We start from the raw sequence: 19,660 nt of genomic DNA, 5'->3' as shown, positions 1-19,660 counted from the left end.
AAATAATCGATCTGACAGTAAATCGGCCAGAAAATCTGTGTGTACCCAGCATAACAAGAGCTTTATAAAAGAGTCAAATGCTGTGCACCTGTAACTTACTGTGCTACTACAGGCAAGCCTGTAGTATAATATTGCTGCTTTCTTACACTAGTTTCAGATCTGCTTTGAGATTTGTTTAAACAGAAGCCTGGTCTAGATTTTATGTCTGGCCATGGCAGGAAATTGTTATATCATGTTTTAGCACACTGGTTTTTTTTTTTCTGTAAGGTAGTGTAAAGCGTGGTAATTTTCATTGTGCACAGACAACCTTGAGGGACTGCGATCTAGACAAAAACAGAGGCGCCAACAGGATAAAATCACAATGATAAAAAGTTTAAAAATGCTTTGGAGGCAGTGGTGGACTTACCTCCTGTAAGCAGACACTAGAAACTAAGTCCACCACTGCCTCCAAAGCATTTTTAAACTTTTTTTATCGTTGTGATTTTATCCTGTTGGCGCCTCTCTTTTCTCTATATCGTATCATTATCGACCCTTGGTGGAGGGGGATACCCCCTTTTTCTTATCTACAGAGAGCAACCTTTTAACCCTGAGTGGGGACAGGACAATCTCCTCACCTGCCTAGACAGTGGTTGCCTGGAGGTAACCCTGGTTTGTGAGTATTTTTTATTGTACTCCTTCCATTAATCCAATCACTACATAACTTACTACACTATATTGGGCTCTCTGTCTTCCTTTTTTTCTATATCTCTAAACCTTGAACCGTTGCATTACAATTTTGTGATTTATTTAAAGTTCTATTCATGGGTTCCTAGACTGTTGCAGTCATTTTATTTCATGGATGTGAATAAAACAACCTGGACTGTTAATTTTTCATAGTCTGTGAAGTGATTTTACAGCATATACTCTATACAGCCTAAGAGTTGTGTTTTCACTTTACTAGGCGGGTAACCGTGGTATGCCTGAACTGCGATTTCCTGACTGATGTTGCTGGTTTAGATGATATGGCCAAACATCTGAGTGAAAGTCACACTCATTCGTGCCAAGTGGTTACAGAGAATGGTAAGAAGAGATTTCATTCTGTGTATTCATTAACGTTTTTTACTCTGTATCCTTTTTTTCATCCCTCATTATTAATTTAATCGTTGTTGTAAACCGTGACATTTTTTAAAGTGAATTCATTTTTTTTTTCTTTTGATCTCAGTTTCCATATTTTCCTCAACTCATGAAGGAGACATGTCTAAGTAAGTTAGTTTTTTGCTTACTGCCCTTAAGCTACTATAACCTTAGTGTTTGGCTTCTAAGCTTTGGATAATTAGTCGCCTGTAGCTTAGTGCTTACTGTGCTTTATTGGAACTTACTTAAAATTGTTTTATTGTCCGCATTAGAGTCTATTTATAAGCAAGTCCTCAGTATGCACTAGCTTCCCAAAGAATGGTCCTGTATAATATGTTAAATGTATATAAATAAAGTGATTTGGCTGTTGGTTTACTTGGCAACAGTAGCAACTTCTCCCTGCAGCATTAAGGTTCATATTTTGTGGTGAGTTAGTGATGCATAGCATATGCAGATAAGCAGCTACTACAAGCAAGTTTACATTTACCTTCTTAATATATCTGACCCTAGAAAGCATCATTTTCTGCTAATCTAGCTAAACAAGGTTGATTATCCACAAACTTCTGTTTGAACTCCAAAATGTCAATAACTGTATTGCACTGTTTTTAAGAATTGTATTACCCTGGAAAATGTAATCATAATTTAGTGATATGTGGAACAAATCTGCTAAGCATCCTGTCTATTGTTTACATGTTACAATGAGTGTTGGTTTGAATAGATCATTAAAGAGTGACTTAAGTCCACATTGTTAGATGTAGGTGTGACTTGATGGGGAATGTTAGGAGGCTGGCAACAGTGAGGATGTGACTGTTGCCAACATACTGGAGAAGCAACTTTACATGTTAAAATTGGACAACATTTCTTGCAGTTTAACTGTAAGAACACTTATTTTTGTAGTTCCATATTAAAATAATTAGCAGTTAATAAGATGGGGGGGGGGGGGGCAACCATAGCTTTCACCCGTCCACTGACAACCTCGCTATGCATACACCAAGAAAATACACCCAACAGTCTGCAAGTTCAATAAAGACTCCAACTCTAATTTTTTTTAAAGAAAAAGTAAGGATGGAGACAGATATAGAGATTGCCATTGATGTGAGGTTCTTGCAATGTAAAGCCTAAGATACTTACCTAGGTAACGGTAAGCCTCACAATAGTCCACAGGCTTCTCGTGTCCTCCTCGTCGCCACTGTTGCCAACTTGCCACACACAGATTCCTGGAACTTATTGGACAAGAGCTTGTTGTGTATATGTTCTTTTCTGCGCTCCACTTCATTCATGAGCGTGGCTGCACAGCACCTGCCCCGATACAACTGCACCTGTGCAGTAAGCCAAAGCTATTTGTGTACAGGCAGCTCTGTGAAACTGCACAGGCACAACCATACTTGTGCAGGCGCTGTACTACCACGCTAATGCATGAAGAGGAGTGCAGACACAAACTTCCAGACCATCCTGGGCAGCAGCGGTGGTCTGGTAAGGACCGGCCGCTGCCTCCCGACTACTCACTCCTGGAGCTCCCCCAGTGTACAATTGCCTGCATTACCTTCCTTGAGAAAGCGGTACTGGGTTAATGCGAAACCTCAATTAAAAATGAATATATATATTACTTTGTAGTGTCAGTCCTTACTTTGTATTGAGACTATTGGTTTATCCAGTGACCATGACCTGAGTACCCAACTACCATTTAGGCTATAACCATAAGATGTGCATTACCCAAGCCATCACACTGCTATGAACTAGGACTTGGAGACAAATGTCACTTCAAACTAAAGGTGGTTCCGCTGCCTGGTGTATAAAGTAACCCACAATCACTATCATTCATAAGTGTGGTCGGTAATGAAAATCAGTGCGGGAAAACACCGCTTTCGGTATTTTAGACTTCTGTGTGGTCATTGATAAAAAAAGTGTACAGTTGCGATAGCAGTGCGGAGATTTCCCAAATCAGGCTGTCGGTAGGCAGGTGGTAGGCTTGCGGAAACACAGGAAGCTGCCAAGTTGATACATTTCTCAGTGTTCCGCTCTTACTGCAGCTGCCTGGGAGGTCTGTCTCCATTAAGTTAGCATGGTTCTCACCACATCCGAGGGAGCGGTATTCCCCGTCCTCATACCGCTTGCGTTAATTTTTAGGAATTGACATTTTGTGACATTTTTTAAGATGCTCTGCTCGGGAATTTCAGCTTTTCATGCGGAAACCGCTTTTATGAATAAACACTTTGTCAAGTGCTCGGTAAATTCAGCTGTTTTCAGCATTTCCGCATGCGGAAGTGTTTTATGAATGATACCCAAAGAAAGCTATATTTTAGTGCTCTTTTCCAGTATGAAACGTAATTGCAATCATGCTGCAATACAACCGGGTTTTTTCTTAATTTAAACTACTGTGGTAGAGCTTCTATACAAAGCTCAATAGCAGCCAAAATGCTGCGGGACGTTGATTGCGTTCGGGAGAAAAACACGTCGAAATCAGATTGCACTAAAGGAAACGGTCACTGCTGTTTCCATTCGTTTAAACTGTACCCTGCGTTTTATGATCTGTTAGTGATTGGAGTCTGATCGCAAATGCAGGGTAGTGGAAAAGGGCTTTTAGCGTGATTTAGAGGTAAAAGTATATATTATCCATCAATTTTCTAATCTACATGCTCCTGTTTCCCATTGTGTTCTAGCAGTTCACAGCCTGATCTTGTTCTGATTTTGTTCAAATTCATTTAGGCTCCTTTTGAATTAATATTCAGTTCAGTCCAGTTAGTTGCTGCCAGCTCTGGTGTTTGGGAATAGCATGCCACGTCCTGAAGATCTATATTGCCTTTTTGTTTGTGTGAACTAATTTCATCTTTTATTGACTGATGTGTGAATGCTGTGCATTGGCCTACCTTTTAACAGCAGCTTCTAACAAATGTTCCCTTCTTGAGTTTATTGTACTGTATATCCTAGGCTATAAGTCGAGAAATTTAGGTTTAACTAAATGAAGAAAAGTTGGGGCGTCGACTAATATTTGAGACCTATATTTTTAATTTGTGGCCGGGATTATGGGGGAGCCGATAAATTTTTATAAACCCACAGTTCATTACATCCTGTCACCCACATTATAGCACCTTCAGGGGGTGGCAGGGGGCCGCCGATGTCTTTTTCAGTGTTTGTCTGCCCTCCTCTCTCCCCCCATTCTTATGTGCCCGCCTCTCCCGTTCTTATATGCAGAGTTATTGCAGCGGAAAGTGCATATAGATGAAAATGCTACAATCCGTCACTGGTAACGAAACATTGTATTAATAATGTTGCATTCCTGCACCATAGACTTCCCCAGTCTGCTCCCTGCATTGTAAAGAGTGTGATGAGGCCAGCTCAGCAGCAGCCCCTCCTTCTATGTAACTTGTCTTTTTAACCCTTTCATGTCAACTGTTTCTGGTTACATACTAGATTTGTTAAAAATAAGTTTTCTGGTACAGAAGCCTAATTTTACAGAATTGGGTAACATTTGATCAGCCACGGTTACCAAATGCTAGATTTAGGTTTGCCTGAAGACTGACTTTAAAGAGTAACTGTCAGGCATAACATCCAAAATCAATTCTCTATTTGTAGCTGTTAAATAAGTAAAAAGGATGCTAACCTGGCAATTAAAAAGTTTGAAATACATCTTTTATTTTTTTTTATTATAATAACATGACCTCAATCCCCCTGGCACTTATTTTGTATGGCTGCCAGACAAAGGAAGTTGCAGTGCATGCTAGTTCAGCCTGATTGCCTGAAAACTCTATCCCTCTCGTTTCCCCTCCCACACCTCTGTGATTGGCCGTCCTGGAGATCCTGTTCTCCTCCACTACGGTTGTCGCATGCTGCTTGGGCGCAGGGAGGGTGGTCAGCACCTGTCCTCTGCCACTGTCCTTGGGGGGGGGGCTCCTGTAGTGTGCCACCATCTGACCCTCTCTCTGCAGTTACCATCTATACTCTGCACTACCACCGGTGGTAATGCAGAGAGTATACACGGGAGCTCTTGCACCTGGAACCATGAGTAGGTAAATCTGTGTGCGCTGCCTTTATTCTTCTCTGCTGCGCTCTGCAATGCTGCAGGGAGGAGGGGGGAATTAAGGAAGGAAATTACATCAGTATTTGCTTCATCCTATGCGACCCCAGATGGCCCCTGCCAGGAACAGAATTATCTTTATTTTACTATATAAAAGTCACTGAAATCAAAACCTATACCGTGCCATACATCGGTTATGTAAGTAGAGCAAGTAAGTGTCTACTTACATATGTGTGTTTTTCCTGGCATAGTATGGCTAATAGTTCCTCGTTAACCTCCCTGGCGGTCTATTAAAACCGCCAGGGGGCAGCGCAGCACTTAAAAAAAAATTTTTTTAATCATGTAGCTAGCCTAGTGCTAGCTACATGATAGCCGCTGTGCAGCGGCATCCCCCCGCCCCCTCCGATCGCCTCCGGCGATCAGTGCAAACAGGAAATCCCGTTCAGAACGGGATTTCCTGTCCTGTTTGGCTTCCCCCATCGCCATGGCGACGAGCGTCATCGTGAGTCCTGATCAACCTCTCAGCGCTGCCTGGCGCTGATAGGCCAGGCTGTGCAAGGGGTCTGGGGGGGGGGGGGGGGGCGGCGCGGTAGGTAGCAGCGAATTGGCGTGTAGCGGCGGTGATCGGGAAGTACACGCAGCTAGCAAAGTGCTAGCTGCGTGTACCAAAAAAAAATTATGCAAATCGGGCCTGAGAAATCCTCCTGCGCTGCATAGCCCGACCTGAGGTCGGGCTTACCGCCAGGGAGGTTAAGAAACATTAATTTGATAAGCTAAAAAATATGTATGCACAAAAATCCATTTTTTTTTCTCTTAAACATATATGTGAGGGTTATCCTGAAAGCTTTTGTCATACAAGGTACTCTTTCAGTTTAATTTTAAGGACCACTATTGCAAGAAACATTGCTAAATTTAGAATACATACAAATAATGTGTACATTCCTCCCAGATTAAAATGCACTATGAATGACCTTTCTCCTATGTTGTTTGTCGCTTATAGTAGGCAGTAATGATCTGGTAGGATTTGGATTAATCCATCTCTTCATGGGGGATTCTCAGTATCTCCTTTTCAGTAATTCATGTATTTATTTTTGGATACCATTAGTGCACCAGATTTGTGCTGATCTTTATTTTGCTTTTGACTTTTATAATTCAGTACCATATAATGTATATGTACAAATAACAATTCATTATCTGAGCTGAAATCCCCCAGTAATCTTAGAGTGACGAGATAAATTTTCAAAATATCCTGCATACCTTATGCCGCAAAAATTGTTAATGAAATGTTACGGCTTTAAGCAAAATCCTATTTAAAGAGAAGGCGAATACTGAGACTCTCAGGACACTTGTATTTGACCATTTTCTTATCAGTTTTACAATGTTTCTTGGGGAAATAAATCATTCATGGCGATTGTGAGATAAGTAACTTAATTAAGTTTGCTAAACATTTGAATAATTTATGTTGTTAATATGCTCTGTTCTGTATTTATATAGCATAACCAACACAAACCGTATTTAAAGAGACTCTGAAGTCTCATAAAAATCATCTTTTTATTTCAAAAACCTGTAACCTTATTGCCCTAACTAAAACGCTGCATCCCTGCGGCTGAAATCTAACGAAATCCCCCCAAACTCCCCGGTGCACATTGCGGGGGAGCGCTTCCGTGAGAGGCAGAGCTTTCAGCTGCAGCTCTGCCTCTCCACGCATCAATCAGCGCTGATCGCCGCCTCCGACCGCCCCTCTGTCTTCCTTCACTGAGAGGGGCGGGGGAAAGGCGGAGATATGCGCTGATTGATTGCTTGAGGAGGCAGAGCTGCCTGCCTCCTCCAGCAGCAAAATCCACAACTAAGAAAGTCGTGGATTTTGCAGGGGAGAGGGAGGGGGGAGTTAGGGGAGGATTTAGTTAGATATCGGCCACGGGGATGCTGCGTTTTAGTTAGGGCAATAATGTTAGAGGTTTTTTAAATAAAAAGCTGATTTTTAGGACACTTCAGTGTCTCTTTAAAGGATACCCAAACTGACATGTGACATGATGAGCTAGACATGTTTCTGTACAGTGCCTAGCACACAAATAACTATCCTGTGTTCATTTTTTTTTCTTTCTCTGCCTGAAAGAGTTAAATATCAGGTATGTAAGTGGCTGACTCAGTCCTGACTTAGTCCTCAGTCCTGACTACAGTGTGACCCTCACTGATAAGAAATTCCCCTTTTTTCCTCTTTCTTGCTCTCAGAAGCCATTTTCTGCTAGGAAAGTGTTTTATAGTTGGAATTTCTTATCAGTAAGAATCACACTGTAGTCACTTCCTGTCTGAGTCAGGACTGAGTCAGCCACTTACATACCTGATATCATTATTTCAGGCAGAGAAAGAAAAAAAGGAACACAGCATAGCTATTTGTGTGCTAGGCACTGAACATACACATGTCTATCTCATCATGTCACATGTCAGTTTGGGTATCCTTTAAAGGTTGCCTTTTCAGGATGTTTACATAAAATTTTTTTTACTCAAATGGATTCGTTTAAAGTTGCAATATGTTTGTCAATGAAAAAGTAAGGGCCCGTTCACACTGCGCGCGTTTCCATATGCGTTTTGGAAACGCGTGCGGGGGGGCCGACACGCAGGACATCAGACATTGCATAGAGTGCAATGTCTGATGTTCACACAGCATGCGTTCCGGACCTGTGCGGTCCGGGAACGCATGCTGCACGCAGATTTTACAAAAACGCGCGGCTGTCCCATTCACTTTTCAGTGATGGGATCAGCCACGCAACGCATACGAACGCGGATGGCGTGCGTTCGTACGCGTTGCGGTCCGCACTTTGTGGTCTGAACGGGCCCTAATGATTTTCTTTAAACTCCAGTTTGCATAGTTTCATAAAGGTCACAGAGGATGGACTAAATAATTTTGATTCAGAGCTGCAGTTTTTTTTTCTAGTATGGAAATGCTGACTGCAACTTCAAGAAGACCTAATTTTCAAATGAACTACAGTTTATGTGGTCATCTGCTACAGTAATTAGCTGTGCAGATGTCTAATGGTGGCCACACACCATACAATTTTTATATTTCTTTTTAATTCAAGAATTACAATCAATTTTTCTTATTAATTGTAACATTTGAAAATCTGACCAATGTGCCACGTGTTCAATTTTGCCCCAATTACGAAAATAAATTATTGATAATTCGGAAGAAAACTTTGGTCTTTAAATCAAGAACTTGACAATCTACCCTATACCATGTGATTTTCATAAACCTTGATCAGAAAACTCCACCACTCTAGATCTACTTTAATATTAAAGGGAAATTTGATGTCTCAAATAAAAACAAAACTTTAGATTTTTATGTACAACAGATCATTTTTATAGAATTCATTGTATTGTGTGTGGCCACCTAAGTATTTGGACTTTTTCCATTCATTGTAAATACTGTAGTAATAATTGAAAAGAGGTTAGCTTGAATTTTTATGTTTTTTACAGAGTGCCTGCTATGTGGATTTTTAGCTTACTTTCTCTTGCAGACTACAATATCTGGAATGATTAAATTACAAATCATATAATTTTCTCATGAATGTTTTGATTTCCTCTTCCTCATTTTAACATACAATGTTATGTGAATTGATGGATTTTCCTCTCCCCTCGGTTTACTTAGTATACATGGTATTTATTGGATCGGATTTACATGTTTAATATTTCATTGCAAAGCCTAAAGTCTTGATTTTTCTGCAGAACTGTATGAATATGCTGAAAATACTTTTGTATGGGTTTAACTAAACCCTGATTAGAGACACTGAAGCGAAAAAAAACTCATGATATAATGAATTGGTTGTGTAATGTGGGTTATTAATAGAACATTAATAGCAAAGAAAATAGTGTCATATTTTCAGGTACGGTATATAGCTTTTTTTAATAACATTGCATCTTTCTCTAATAATTGCAGTGTCCACAATACACTCAGCATTTTAAATGATTTCACAAAGCAGGCTAGTGACCCTTTGAACTTTTCTCTGCAGAAAAAACATAAACAAAGAAACCATGAGAGACAGTTGAGCTAAGTGCTTAAAATACAGTGCTGTCCATGACTTTATAAAGTTGTGAAGCTCAAAGAAGTTCATTTGCATAGATAACTGAAGTTCCTTAACTCTTATCTGTGCTAATAGTGTTTTATTTTTTAGTACTATACATTCAAATCATTATATCATAATTTTATTTTCACTTTAGAGTCCCTTTAAAGTAAACCTGAGATGACCTAAAAGAAGACATTTATACATATCTGGGGCATCCTCCAGCCCCCTTCAGGCTGATCAGTCCTTCGCCGTCATCCTCCTCTGTTGCCTGGATCCCTCCACTATGGGTCCCAGTAATTCAGCCAGTCAGGGTGTAGTATACATGTGCAGCCTGGCCGCATGCTCATCCCGGGGAGAGTTCTGCGCCTGCGCAAACGCTCCTAGCCACAGGAGCTCGAAGGGGGAGCGCGTGCGGCTGGGCTGACTGAGTTACCAGGACCCATAGCATAGGATCCAGGCGGAGAACAGTGAGGGACCGATCAGCTTAAAGGGGGATGGAGGAAGTCCCATAAATGTTTAGGCTTTGGCTAGAACCCAAAGTCTGGCCACTTCGTGTTATGGCCGGCCAAAATGCAAAGTGGCGACCAATGTCAAAAAAATTCATTCTGGCAGCTCTGGCTCCTCCCCCTGCCTCCTTTAGCAGTCTCTTCTCTGGCAGCCGTGGGTCCAGTGTCCCTACCCACCCTCTATCTACCCTCGCACATCCGAGATGCAGGGAAGCACCATAAGAAGCAGGCTGCAGGAACACTGCAGACATTGCCTCTGCCAGCACCCGCTCTGCAGAGCCCACGTGTCGGAATAAAAGTGAAGGCACGAACCACTGCTTCTTGCGGTAATTACCCGCAGTTACGAACGGAAACTTGTCGTAGTAGGGAAGTGAGCGAGGCGGAAGATACAGGGTGTGTAGGGATACCCAGTGCCCAATGCCAGAGGTGAGAGGCGGGGACGAGACGAAGCCCCGGACTCTAATTGCTGCTTGCTTTTGGCTGACTGCTGAGAGGAGGGAGGCAGGGCAGAGGAGGCGGAGCCGCCGGAATGAATTTGTTTCTGACATTGGGTGCTGTAACATGGCCACTTCGCTTTTTGGCCGGCCATAACACGAAGTGGCCAGACTTCGGGTTCTGGCCATAACATATACATTTCTTCTTTTAAGTCATCTCAGGTAAGCTCTAATACCATACCCTTCATTCAGATGTGTTAAATGCAAAGTAAGCCTTTCACTGGGTTTTATTTCTTTAGAGCAAGACTTCAACTTCCAGTAAAGCAAGCTAAAATCAGTCATAAGGTATGTTTTTTTTTGTTTGTTTTTTTGTTGTTTTTTTCCTTCATAGAAAAGCTAGCGTTATTATGTAGAACCAGAAAGGAGCTACAGGTGAGGTGACACAAGCTTCTCTAAACTATGGGGAAGGTAGGTGTACAGGATTCAGAAACTGATGTTTTGGGTCCTCCTAATGTTGACAGTTAGGGAAAAACTGGGTGGAGTAATCCAGGGTCCCCATCTTGATTGTAGTTTAGTAGTGGATTAGTCAAAATGTTCCCAAAATGCAAATCTCCACTAATTCTGAAAAAATAAACTGTCTGAACCAAGTAGCTGCTCTGTAGCTGGAAGTTATTATTAACTAAGAATATTTATTGGTGAGTGATTCAGACATTACTGCTGACAGAAAGCTCAGCAGTACTGCCAGGTAACTGGCATTGTTTAAAGGAAATAAATATGTGAGCAACAATATCACATCAAGTACTGGCGTCCATCTCACAAGGCGAATGTTGACATAGTAAAAACGGGCCCTTAAGGTGTTTCCGAGGTGAACCTTGGATACGAAAAGAAATGCCTAAGAACAGGGAAGCCTCTGGATCCTATAGGCTACCCATGTTGTTGCAGAGCACGGACCCTCAAAAATTACTGACAACTGCTTGTCTGTAGCACCCGTGGGCCGCGTTGACATGTGTGCAACATGGCTGCGCTTGTGCCAGATGAGTGTCGCCCAGAGTTTGAGGGTCCTGGGTAGTGGAGGAGGACCAGAAGACAGGGTGAGCAGGCTTTGGAGGATCCCAGAGGCTTACCTCTACTTAGATAAGTATTTACTGCTTTAGGTAGTTTGATATCTTGGGTTCTAAGTTATCTTTTAAAAGCTTTGATAAATATTTTGAGGACCCCAAACAAAGTATATATGTATCGGGATTCATAAGATGTTATTCACAATATGCAGTACTTGAGAAACTCCATCTGTCATAAAGGGGTACGTGCTGTAATCGTGATGAGAAACACTGTCCTAGTACACAGCGCGGTGTAGCCTTGGTAGTAAGGAATATTTTAGCAATGTTAAAAAAACAAAATAAACATTTTGTTGAAATGCATAGTAATGGGTTATACCATTAAATTACAGAGTGGCATGTGTAGCTATTATATGTTTAAACACTTTTTGGTGAGCTTTTCTTTAATCATTGCACAGGTTCATGAAAACCAACAAAGCACTTCTAATTGGTTTCCCTATTTGCAGGATGAAAATTCAGATACAGAGAATCATGCAGCAACAGATGAAAGGCAAGTTCTAAGGACATCCTTAGATTTATAACATGCATTTTCATGAGAAGGTTTTAATACATCAGTGTGCCAATATATGTTTCTGTATGCAAACTTAAGTTGAAAGTGTGGCTATATAAAAATGTCTAGTACACTTAACCACCCTGGCGTTCTATTAAGATCGCCAGGGCGGCTGCGGGAGGTTTTTTTTTAAATAAAAAAAAAACTATTTCATGCAGCCAACTGAAAGTTGGCTGCATGAAAGCCCACTAGATGGCGCTCCGGAGGCGTTCTTCCGATCGCCTCCGGCGGCCAAAAGTAACACGGAAGGCCGCAATGAGCGGCCTTCCGTGTTTTGCTTACTTCGTCGCCATGGCGACGAGCGGAGTGACGTCATGGACGTCAGCCGACGTCCTGACGTCAGCCGCCTCCGATCCAGCCCTTAGCGCTGGCCGGAACTATTTGTTCCGGCTGCGCAGGGCTCAGGCGGCTGGGGGGGACCCTCTTTCGATCAGGCAGCACACGCGGCTGGCAAAGTGCCGGCTGCGTGTGCTGCTTTTTATTTCGTAAAAATCGGCCCAGCAGGGCCTGAGCGGCAGCCATCGGCGGGGATGGACGAGCTGAGCTCGTCCATACCGCTAAGATGGTTAAAGCACAATGAGCACCTGGGTGTATCAAATGAACCTCCTCCTAAGGAAGGTTTGTAAAATGTTTTTTTTTTGCGGGGGGAGGGGGGGGGGTGCAGCATGCAATTTATTACCTAGGAGGGCTGCTCTGTAGCTGAACTCTCTCCCCCACACCCCTTTTTTTTTTTTTTTTTTTTTTTTTTTTTTATTTCATAGGAAAGTTATACAAAGTTCCAGCATAAGCTTCAAATTTTCATGGCATACCAAACAGCAAAACCTACATTTTTACAGTAACCATAGAAAGTGCATCATAATACCTTTAGTCTAGCAATATGTCTACCTTTTTCCTATCATCCAATTTTCAGCTTTTTCCATCCGCAATGAATTGTGCTTTATTGTACTTTTGCATAAATTCCCAGATAACACAATTTTTTATTTAGTCTAATAACTTATGAAACCACAACTCATAAGCTGGTGCATCAGATCGGTATCCGCCACATTGAAAAATCGAAAGTTTCCCATTAGAGGACAACATATCATAAGAGCAATCATAAAAGACATTATTCCTGAACCCTACATTCTGTACACTAGTCCCTCCATAATTGCCTCATATTTATCCATAGTTTGGTATAAAATCGAAGACATCCATACCATCTTATACTTCTCCAATATGTCCCTTCCTGCCAATATGGCTTCCACAGCTTCCTGCAGTTTATTAATGTAATTGAACCACTTCTTAAATGCAGCAAAAGGCCTGATTCCCACTTACTGGAAATCATGCTCAATACCCTCAACTAACATAAATGGGATAACTGAAGCCCTGTATTTCCTCAGAGATTGGAGCAAGGTGAACAAATTGCCAAGGGTTCCAGTTCAACTCCAAGCCTGTTACCTTCTTGATCACCTCTCTCCCCGTTTCCCAAAAAGGGATAAGCACTGGGCATTCCCAGAATAAATGTAGCAACGACCCTCTCCCCCTCCAACCCCTCCAACACTGCGCTCTGGGAATCAAAAATCCTGGAAAGGAAAACTGGGGTTCTATACCACCTTAACAATTTGTAGCATCCTTCTTGTATATGTGGACTGATTGATGTGGCATGTGCCTAGTGACCCCTAGTCTCCTCTGAGCCTTCGTCCAAGTGAATCCAGTATCCCTCTGCCACTCCCTCAAAAAGACTGCTTTACCGCCTCCCAAATCTTCTATAATGGCCTTATAGAAGTAAGATATCAAATGCGGAGGTCCATTCAAATCCCCCCCCTCCCCCCCGTTTATGCGGATGCCTCCATTTTCTATGTCCCTGTGCCACAGGTTCAAATTCCTGCAGGAAATATCCTGCCCCATGCACACACGCTGTGATGCATGGTGGGGTGGGAACACGCGGTGCATGCCAGGAGATGTAGTGCATTGATGTGTTTACACCTCCAGATTTAGGATATGCAGTCACAAACATGGGAGCTTCCTCTCCCGGCATACATCGCACATCCCTAGCCTGCATTACAACTGCGTAGGGACATATGGTATGGAGGGGGGGGGGGGGGGTAGTAAATGCCTGCTTTAAAAAAACTGAAAATACTTACCAACTTGCTAAGGAAGCACAACAGGACAAGTCTCTCAATCTTGTGCACATTATGGGGTGATATCAATGGCATACAGATTTAAACAACATTAGAAATACTAATCTCTTGCTATTTTTCTCTAACTGTTCTTGCTAGCAAAAAAACATTTGGTTCAAAAAAACCTTAGAAATCACCCACTAACTTTGCTGTAAGAGTAATTCCACCTTCAGTTTTGTACATTTTAATCGTCAGTGGATTAGATCATTACAGTTTTCAAGGAAAGTGAATAAGACTACATAGTATTCAACTATGCATACTAGCTATTAGGGAGGATTAATGAGATGCAAAATAATTCCGAGTTGATGCAGAATTATGCAAATTTTGTATGCAAATATATGCGGCTTGAAAATAAGCCAATCTATTCAAATCTTGGTGGGACTTGTGTGGTCCACTTTCAAGCTGCATGAATATGCATAGATAATTAACATAATCCTGCATCAACTCAATTTTTTGCATCTCGTTGGTCATTCCTTCTAGCTAGCATAATTTAACTTCAAAAATGGGTCTTTGTCTGATGCAGTTGATTCAGTCACAAAAATCACATTTACCCAGTTTTGCATCGAAATGCTATACAAGTCCCATAGTAAATGTTGTTTAATTTTGTATATAATATTGATGTCTATGTTTCTCCACACTGCTGTCCTATGAAAGGCAATTTTGTTAGCTGGCTCAAAAAACATGCAACAACTGGCATAGTTTGCCATATTTTGTGACCAGTGCATCTTTTTTCTACATGAAAAACTGAGCATGCCATTTATAAACTGTTATCACTAAATGTGTGTTGGGCTAATTTTTGTTTTCTTCATGTACTCATACAGTGTTTATTTATTTTAGCATGGAGAACAAGCTCACACCAGAGACACAAGAACATGAAAATGATGCATGTGGAGATAGTAGCCCCTCACAAGGCCAAAAAAGCACATTGTCACCTAGCAAGCAAACTACTGTGGAGCAAGGAGAAGCAACCATTGAGAAAACAGAAAGCTCTTCTCCAATTCCAGAAGACACAACTCAGGTTATGGAGTCAGCGAGTAAAATTGAAAATGTCCTCACTGAAGATAAGTCTTGCAGTGACTCTGCATCAGAGATGGATGAGCCTTCTGATAATGAAGAGGTTGTTACAGGGGATTTTGAGGAAGTGTCTTCTCCTATGGAAGCTGAAGACCACCAGGAGTTAAACCCTGCTAATGACAACATTGGTTTTGAACAGTTTTTAAGAAAGGATGTAGCAGACTCTGTAAGTTCTGATGTTAGTGAGCCAAATAGCCTACAACTGGATCCTTTAACGCCCTCTGAAGTGTTAGAGCATGAGACAACAGAAATACTGCAGAAGGGGTCAGTTGGTGGCTCCTCACAGACTGGTACAAGTGGAGAGAAAACGGAAGAGGTTCCAGACACTTCTGAAGATGTATCCGTACCTGTTGAAAGTGAGGGGGAAAATGACAATGTGCTGTAGAAGCTTTGGACATTTCCTGCTGTCACATTTTTTTTTTTTTTTTTGTGCTACGATTTTAATGCATGGTCAGTGACCCAAGGACTGTTTATCCCAAAAATTGCTGAAAATGAGCTCTATGCTTTTGGACGCAATGTCAGGAAAACGTATGGACTGATGCCTTCATAGCTACTGTAAACAGTGTTAGGATTACATATTGCAGGGCAGCTAGGGGGGGGGGACTATCCAACACCTCGATGCAATTCATTCCGACTTGTTTATCCAGGGACGTTTGCTGTGGTTCAGAATCTTCTCACAAATACATAAGGTAGCATTAATACTTATTTTCCATGGAAGTATTGAGCTTTGGTAGCTGTGATACTTTGGAAATAAGCGACTGTGTAAAAACCTTACACCTAGTTTTAAAATATTTTACTTTTAAAAGTAACAGATCTACACATCTCTGAACAGGTGTAATCCTGTCAGGCAATTTACCTTATTTTAAACTTTCAATGAAAGTGGAAAATACATTAGTGACATTGTGTACATAGTTTTAAATGTATATAGGACATATTCACATTGGCTTTGTCATCTTTTGTTTCTTTTATCGGACAGTCTATAATCGGAGCATATACATCCAAAATGGTTTCCCATCCTCACAATGATTCATGGCACAGCATGGATATAGTTAGAGCCATAGCAGATCATGCTGCCTCTGTGGGCTCAGCGGCACGGAATACAGGTACAAATATGCCACAGAGGTGGGGGCAGGAACAGTATTTGTAATAACTGGACCGGTAATGAATGTACATAGAAAGCAGACACACGTGCCACTGAAGTAGAGAAATGTTTCATATCATGCAGTATTAGCTATAGAATCAGTGTGGCATATGTCTTATTATTGCTAATGCCTTGAAGATGGAGCGAGCTGAGAGGACTTTGCTGCAGGGTCCTGTCTTTTTTTTATACCTGTGCCTATCGCTGATAGTATTACTTATTGCCTATAGTGATGTCATTGTAAAGGTTTAATTAAACCTATTAACATGGAAGCTTCTACTGGGGGTGGCCGTCTTGTACAGTGGACAGTGTTTTTAAGAACTCAGAAAACTGCCTACTGCCAAGCACCTCTGAAATGGATGGCTTTTTCATCTGCCTGTAGGTAATAAGACTGAGGAAAAAAATGTAGACTGGAGAATTATCCTATTTGACCTACTTATGTAGGAAAGTCTGACCATTTCAATTTTTTTCCTTTTTTATTTTTTTATTTGTTATTACCTAATGGTCAGTCTTTGTATGTAACATGTATATACAACCCTGATGTAGCCTGTCCCTAGGTAATAATCCTACTTTTAATATTAAACTACTAGACTGTAGTTTGAGGAATATAGGATGGATGTCCTCTTGTTTTAGAATGGGAATACTGTTTGCTGTATATATCCATTCTTTTAGTAAATGTTTGCAACAAAGTTCTGACTTTGTTTCTTTTCAAAAACACAACATGGTTTACTAATAATAAAGTACACTACTCTTTTAAAACAGATCTGTATATCAGCATATTTGCTAAGAAAGTGTTCTAAGTAAATCAGTTAAAAGAAAAACAAACATCTAGTAATTGTATTATTTTTAGGTGATTGTTATGGGGCTGTATTGACCCATATTCTTGAGCTGAGATAAGAGGAGCAATGATTTCTGTTCTAAGCATCAGTGTGTAATGGGGAAGTGTGTATCTGTGTGCACTGTGTCTGACACTGTGTATGCTTGTGTGACTGTGTTTATTATTGTGATTCCCCACCCCCTCTGCAACGGTAAATAGAAACATTTTTTTAAATCTTACATACAAAATTATGCTTTAAAAGTTATACCTGGGGTGTTGGAAATGCTGGGGCTGATTCTGCAGGACTGCCAATGCTGTATTTGCAGTTATTGGTATAGTGCTGGCATTGGCAGATCTGGGGTACTGAAGGCTATTGCAGACACATGGGTGGCTGTAGTGGCACACTGTCAGTGCCATTTACTTCAGAAGGGAAACAATGGCTACTGATGTATTAGCAGCTGGACTGCAGCCACCTCACTGGAGAACTGGACATGCTGGGCTAGCACTGGCAGAACTGAAGGACAGCAACTGTGGCTGCTCAGGGGTGACTGCTCCTGGATTGTGCATCAACAATATATTGATATGGGCAGTTGTTGAAAATGCTGGGCACATGCTGATAGCCAGTACTGGGGTGCCAAGAGCAGCTTAACAATACAGGGGAAGCTATATCTGCACACTGTGATTGCAAAGTAAGTGACAGCATGGTTAGCACTGTGGGGCAAGCACTTTGCTAATGTAACCCTATGTGGGTTTTCCCACAGCAGCGTTGCAGTTTGGTTAAAACCAAGCATGCCGCTCGCAGCATTTTTTTTTTGAGCAATTCAGCTTGAAGGAATATGCAAAAACACACTAAGTTTGTACCAGGCCTCCACCCACGTGTGTGTGTGTGTGTTTAAGTGTGTGTGTGTGTGTGATCTGTCTTGCCAGGAGAACAATAAAGAAGCCTACCCTAAATTCACAATCCTCCATTTGATTCTGCAACTAAACGGGATTAGATTTCAGCATCAATACGAAGTGTCCCCCTGGTTATGAGTGCTGTGCATTAACTGGTGGTTTGCACGATGTACACATGCATAATATTCAATGCTCATAGAGCAGTACACTGGAATATTATCATTAGCGTGTTAGATGTTAAGTTAGCCATACAGCTAGCGATTATGATTCAATTGCCTAAGCGATCAACTTTATTGGGTGATCAACTTCAGTGTGGTTGATCGATTGACTAGTGGCTACATTAGTCAATACAACAAGCGATATCCTGTGTGATTCACCTTCACTAATCAATCTGACTGATGTTGTGCTTCCATGCTCTGAATGCAAAGATCAATTAAAGTGGATCTGAGGTGACCTTTTACACATTGCATAATTGTGTTCCTTTCCTATTGTTTATAGGGCATTCCTCAAGCCAAATACTTTTTTGTTTTTGCTTTAATACTCCAATTCCCTATAATCTAAAAAAGCCACACCCACAGGTTTTCAGAGAGCCAAGGCAGTAGCAAGGGCTCATGGGAGCTGAGTCTAGGCAGGAGGAGGGGGAGGTGTTACTAGCCATTGATTTCAGAGGCAGAGGGGAGGAAGGAGGAGGAGAGGGGATTAGGCTGATGGCTCAAGATACAGATAAGCCTGCCTCTGTGTAATGTTTACTAACAACATGGCCGCTGTCATTGTATCACAGGAATAATCATATTCTATCAAAACTGTTTGCAGCTAGATTTGCTGTGTAAACCATCTAAACTTTACATAAGATATATAGACAAGTTACTTGTTATAGTTAGTTTTTCATCTCGGATCCGCTTTAAGTGTTGATCAAATGATGTGTAAACAGTAACCAACCCATAGCTTCCATCCTCCTGATCGACTAAGTTGGTTGATTCAACATGATATTGGACACTTTATCGATCGGGCTTACTGGATTCTCTCTCGAAGCAATAAAATTATCTAATTGAATGGTCAATCGTACAGCCAAATCGCTAGATGTACGGTGACCACCTGTAGTTTTTTTTTTTTTTTGTTTGTTTGTTTTTTAAAGAGCAGTTACAAGCCCTACACACATTAATTACTCAGGAGACACTATTGTTGGTGTACACAAATATAACAGTTACACAAACTACAGCATGTTATCAGTAGCTTTAATATATTATCCTAATCTAGCACTGCACAGATTAAAGGAAAACAATGTGGTAAACTTAAAAAAAAAATTCTGGTGGGTCCAGGAAATGTCAGTTTATAATTGTAGCTTGATGAAATTAGAGTAGAATTTTGTTAATCTGATGGGTGATGGAGGGCAGTGAAATCAGCACTACAAGCCCTTATGATGAACATCGATGTTTTCCTGCCAAGCTCTTGCTGTCTCAGGGCAAACATACAGTGGGGGTGTAGAGGTGGCCATGTAACCCCTGTGGTGACACCCAGAGCTTTTTTTTTTTGTGGGCAGCTTCATTGTACAGCACCCACAAGGGATTGAAATCAGATTTCTAACACAAGGCCTCTGTTGTAGAACTTGCAGCCGGATTTAGAAGGCAGGGAAGGGTGAACTCAACTTCTCATCCCAGATGATGGCTTGGGAAAGACTTCACATCACAGTTGCAACAGCAGAGGGGGAGTTCTTCCCACAGGATAACACAGAAGGAATGACAGGAAGCAGCCTTTACCACCACAGGAGGACAACAGGCACAGGA

At 41.4% G+C, this 19,660-nt stretch overlaps 1 protein-coding gene across 3 annotated transcripts in view; it reads left to right on the top strand.

The window, feature by feature from the left end:
- ZNF280D (zinc finger protein 280D) overlaps positions 1 to 16,926 on the top strand; it is a 109,817-nt gene extending 92,891 nt beyond the window's left edge. For all 3 annotated transcript variants that reach the window (XM_068275504.1, XM_068275503.1, XM_068275502.1), the window contains 5 exons: positions 941 to 1,059; positions 1,202 to 1,241; positions 10,429 to 10,474; positions 11,691 to 11,734; positions 14,791 to 16,926. In XM_068275504.1, the coding sequence (XP_068131605.1) occupies positions 941 to 1,059; positions 1,202 to 1,241; positions 10,429 to 10,474; positions 11,691 to 11,734; positions 14,791 to 15,412 (871 nt within the window). In that variant the 3' untranslated portion in view covers positions 15,413 to 16,926. The remainder of the gene's footprint in view (positions 1 to 940; positions 1,060 to 1,201; positions 1,242 to 10,428; positions 10,475 to 11,690; positions 11,735 to 14,790) is intronic.
- Positions 16,927 to 19,660: the final 2,734 nt, after the last annotated feature.

Source organism: Hyperolius riggenbachi, chromosome 3 (genome assembly GCF_040937935.1).
Source record: "Hyperolius riggenbachi isolate aHypRig1 chromosome 3, aHypRig1.pri, whole genome shotgun sequence".
Classification (NCBI taxonomy): Eukaryota; Metazoa; Chordata; class Amphibia; order Anura; family Hyperoliidae; genus Hyperolius; species Hyperolius riggenbachi.
Note: the sequence above shows the minus strand (reverse complement) of the source record. Positions and strands in the feature narration are given on the sequence as shown.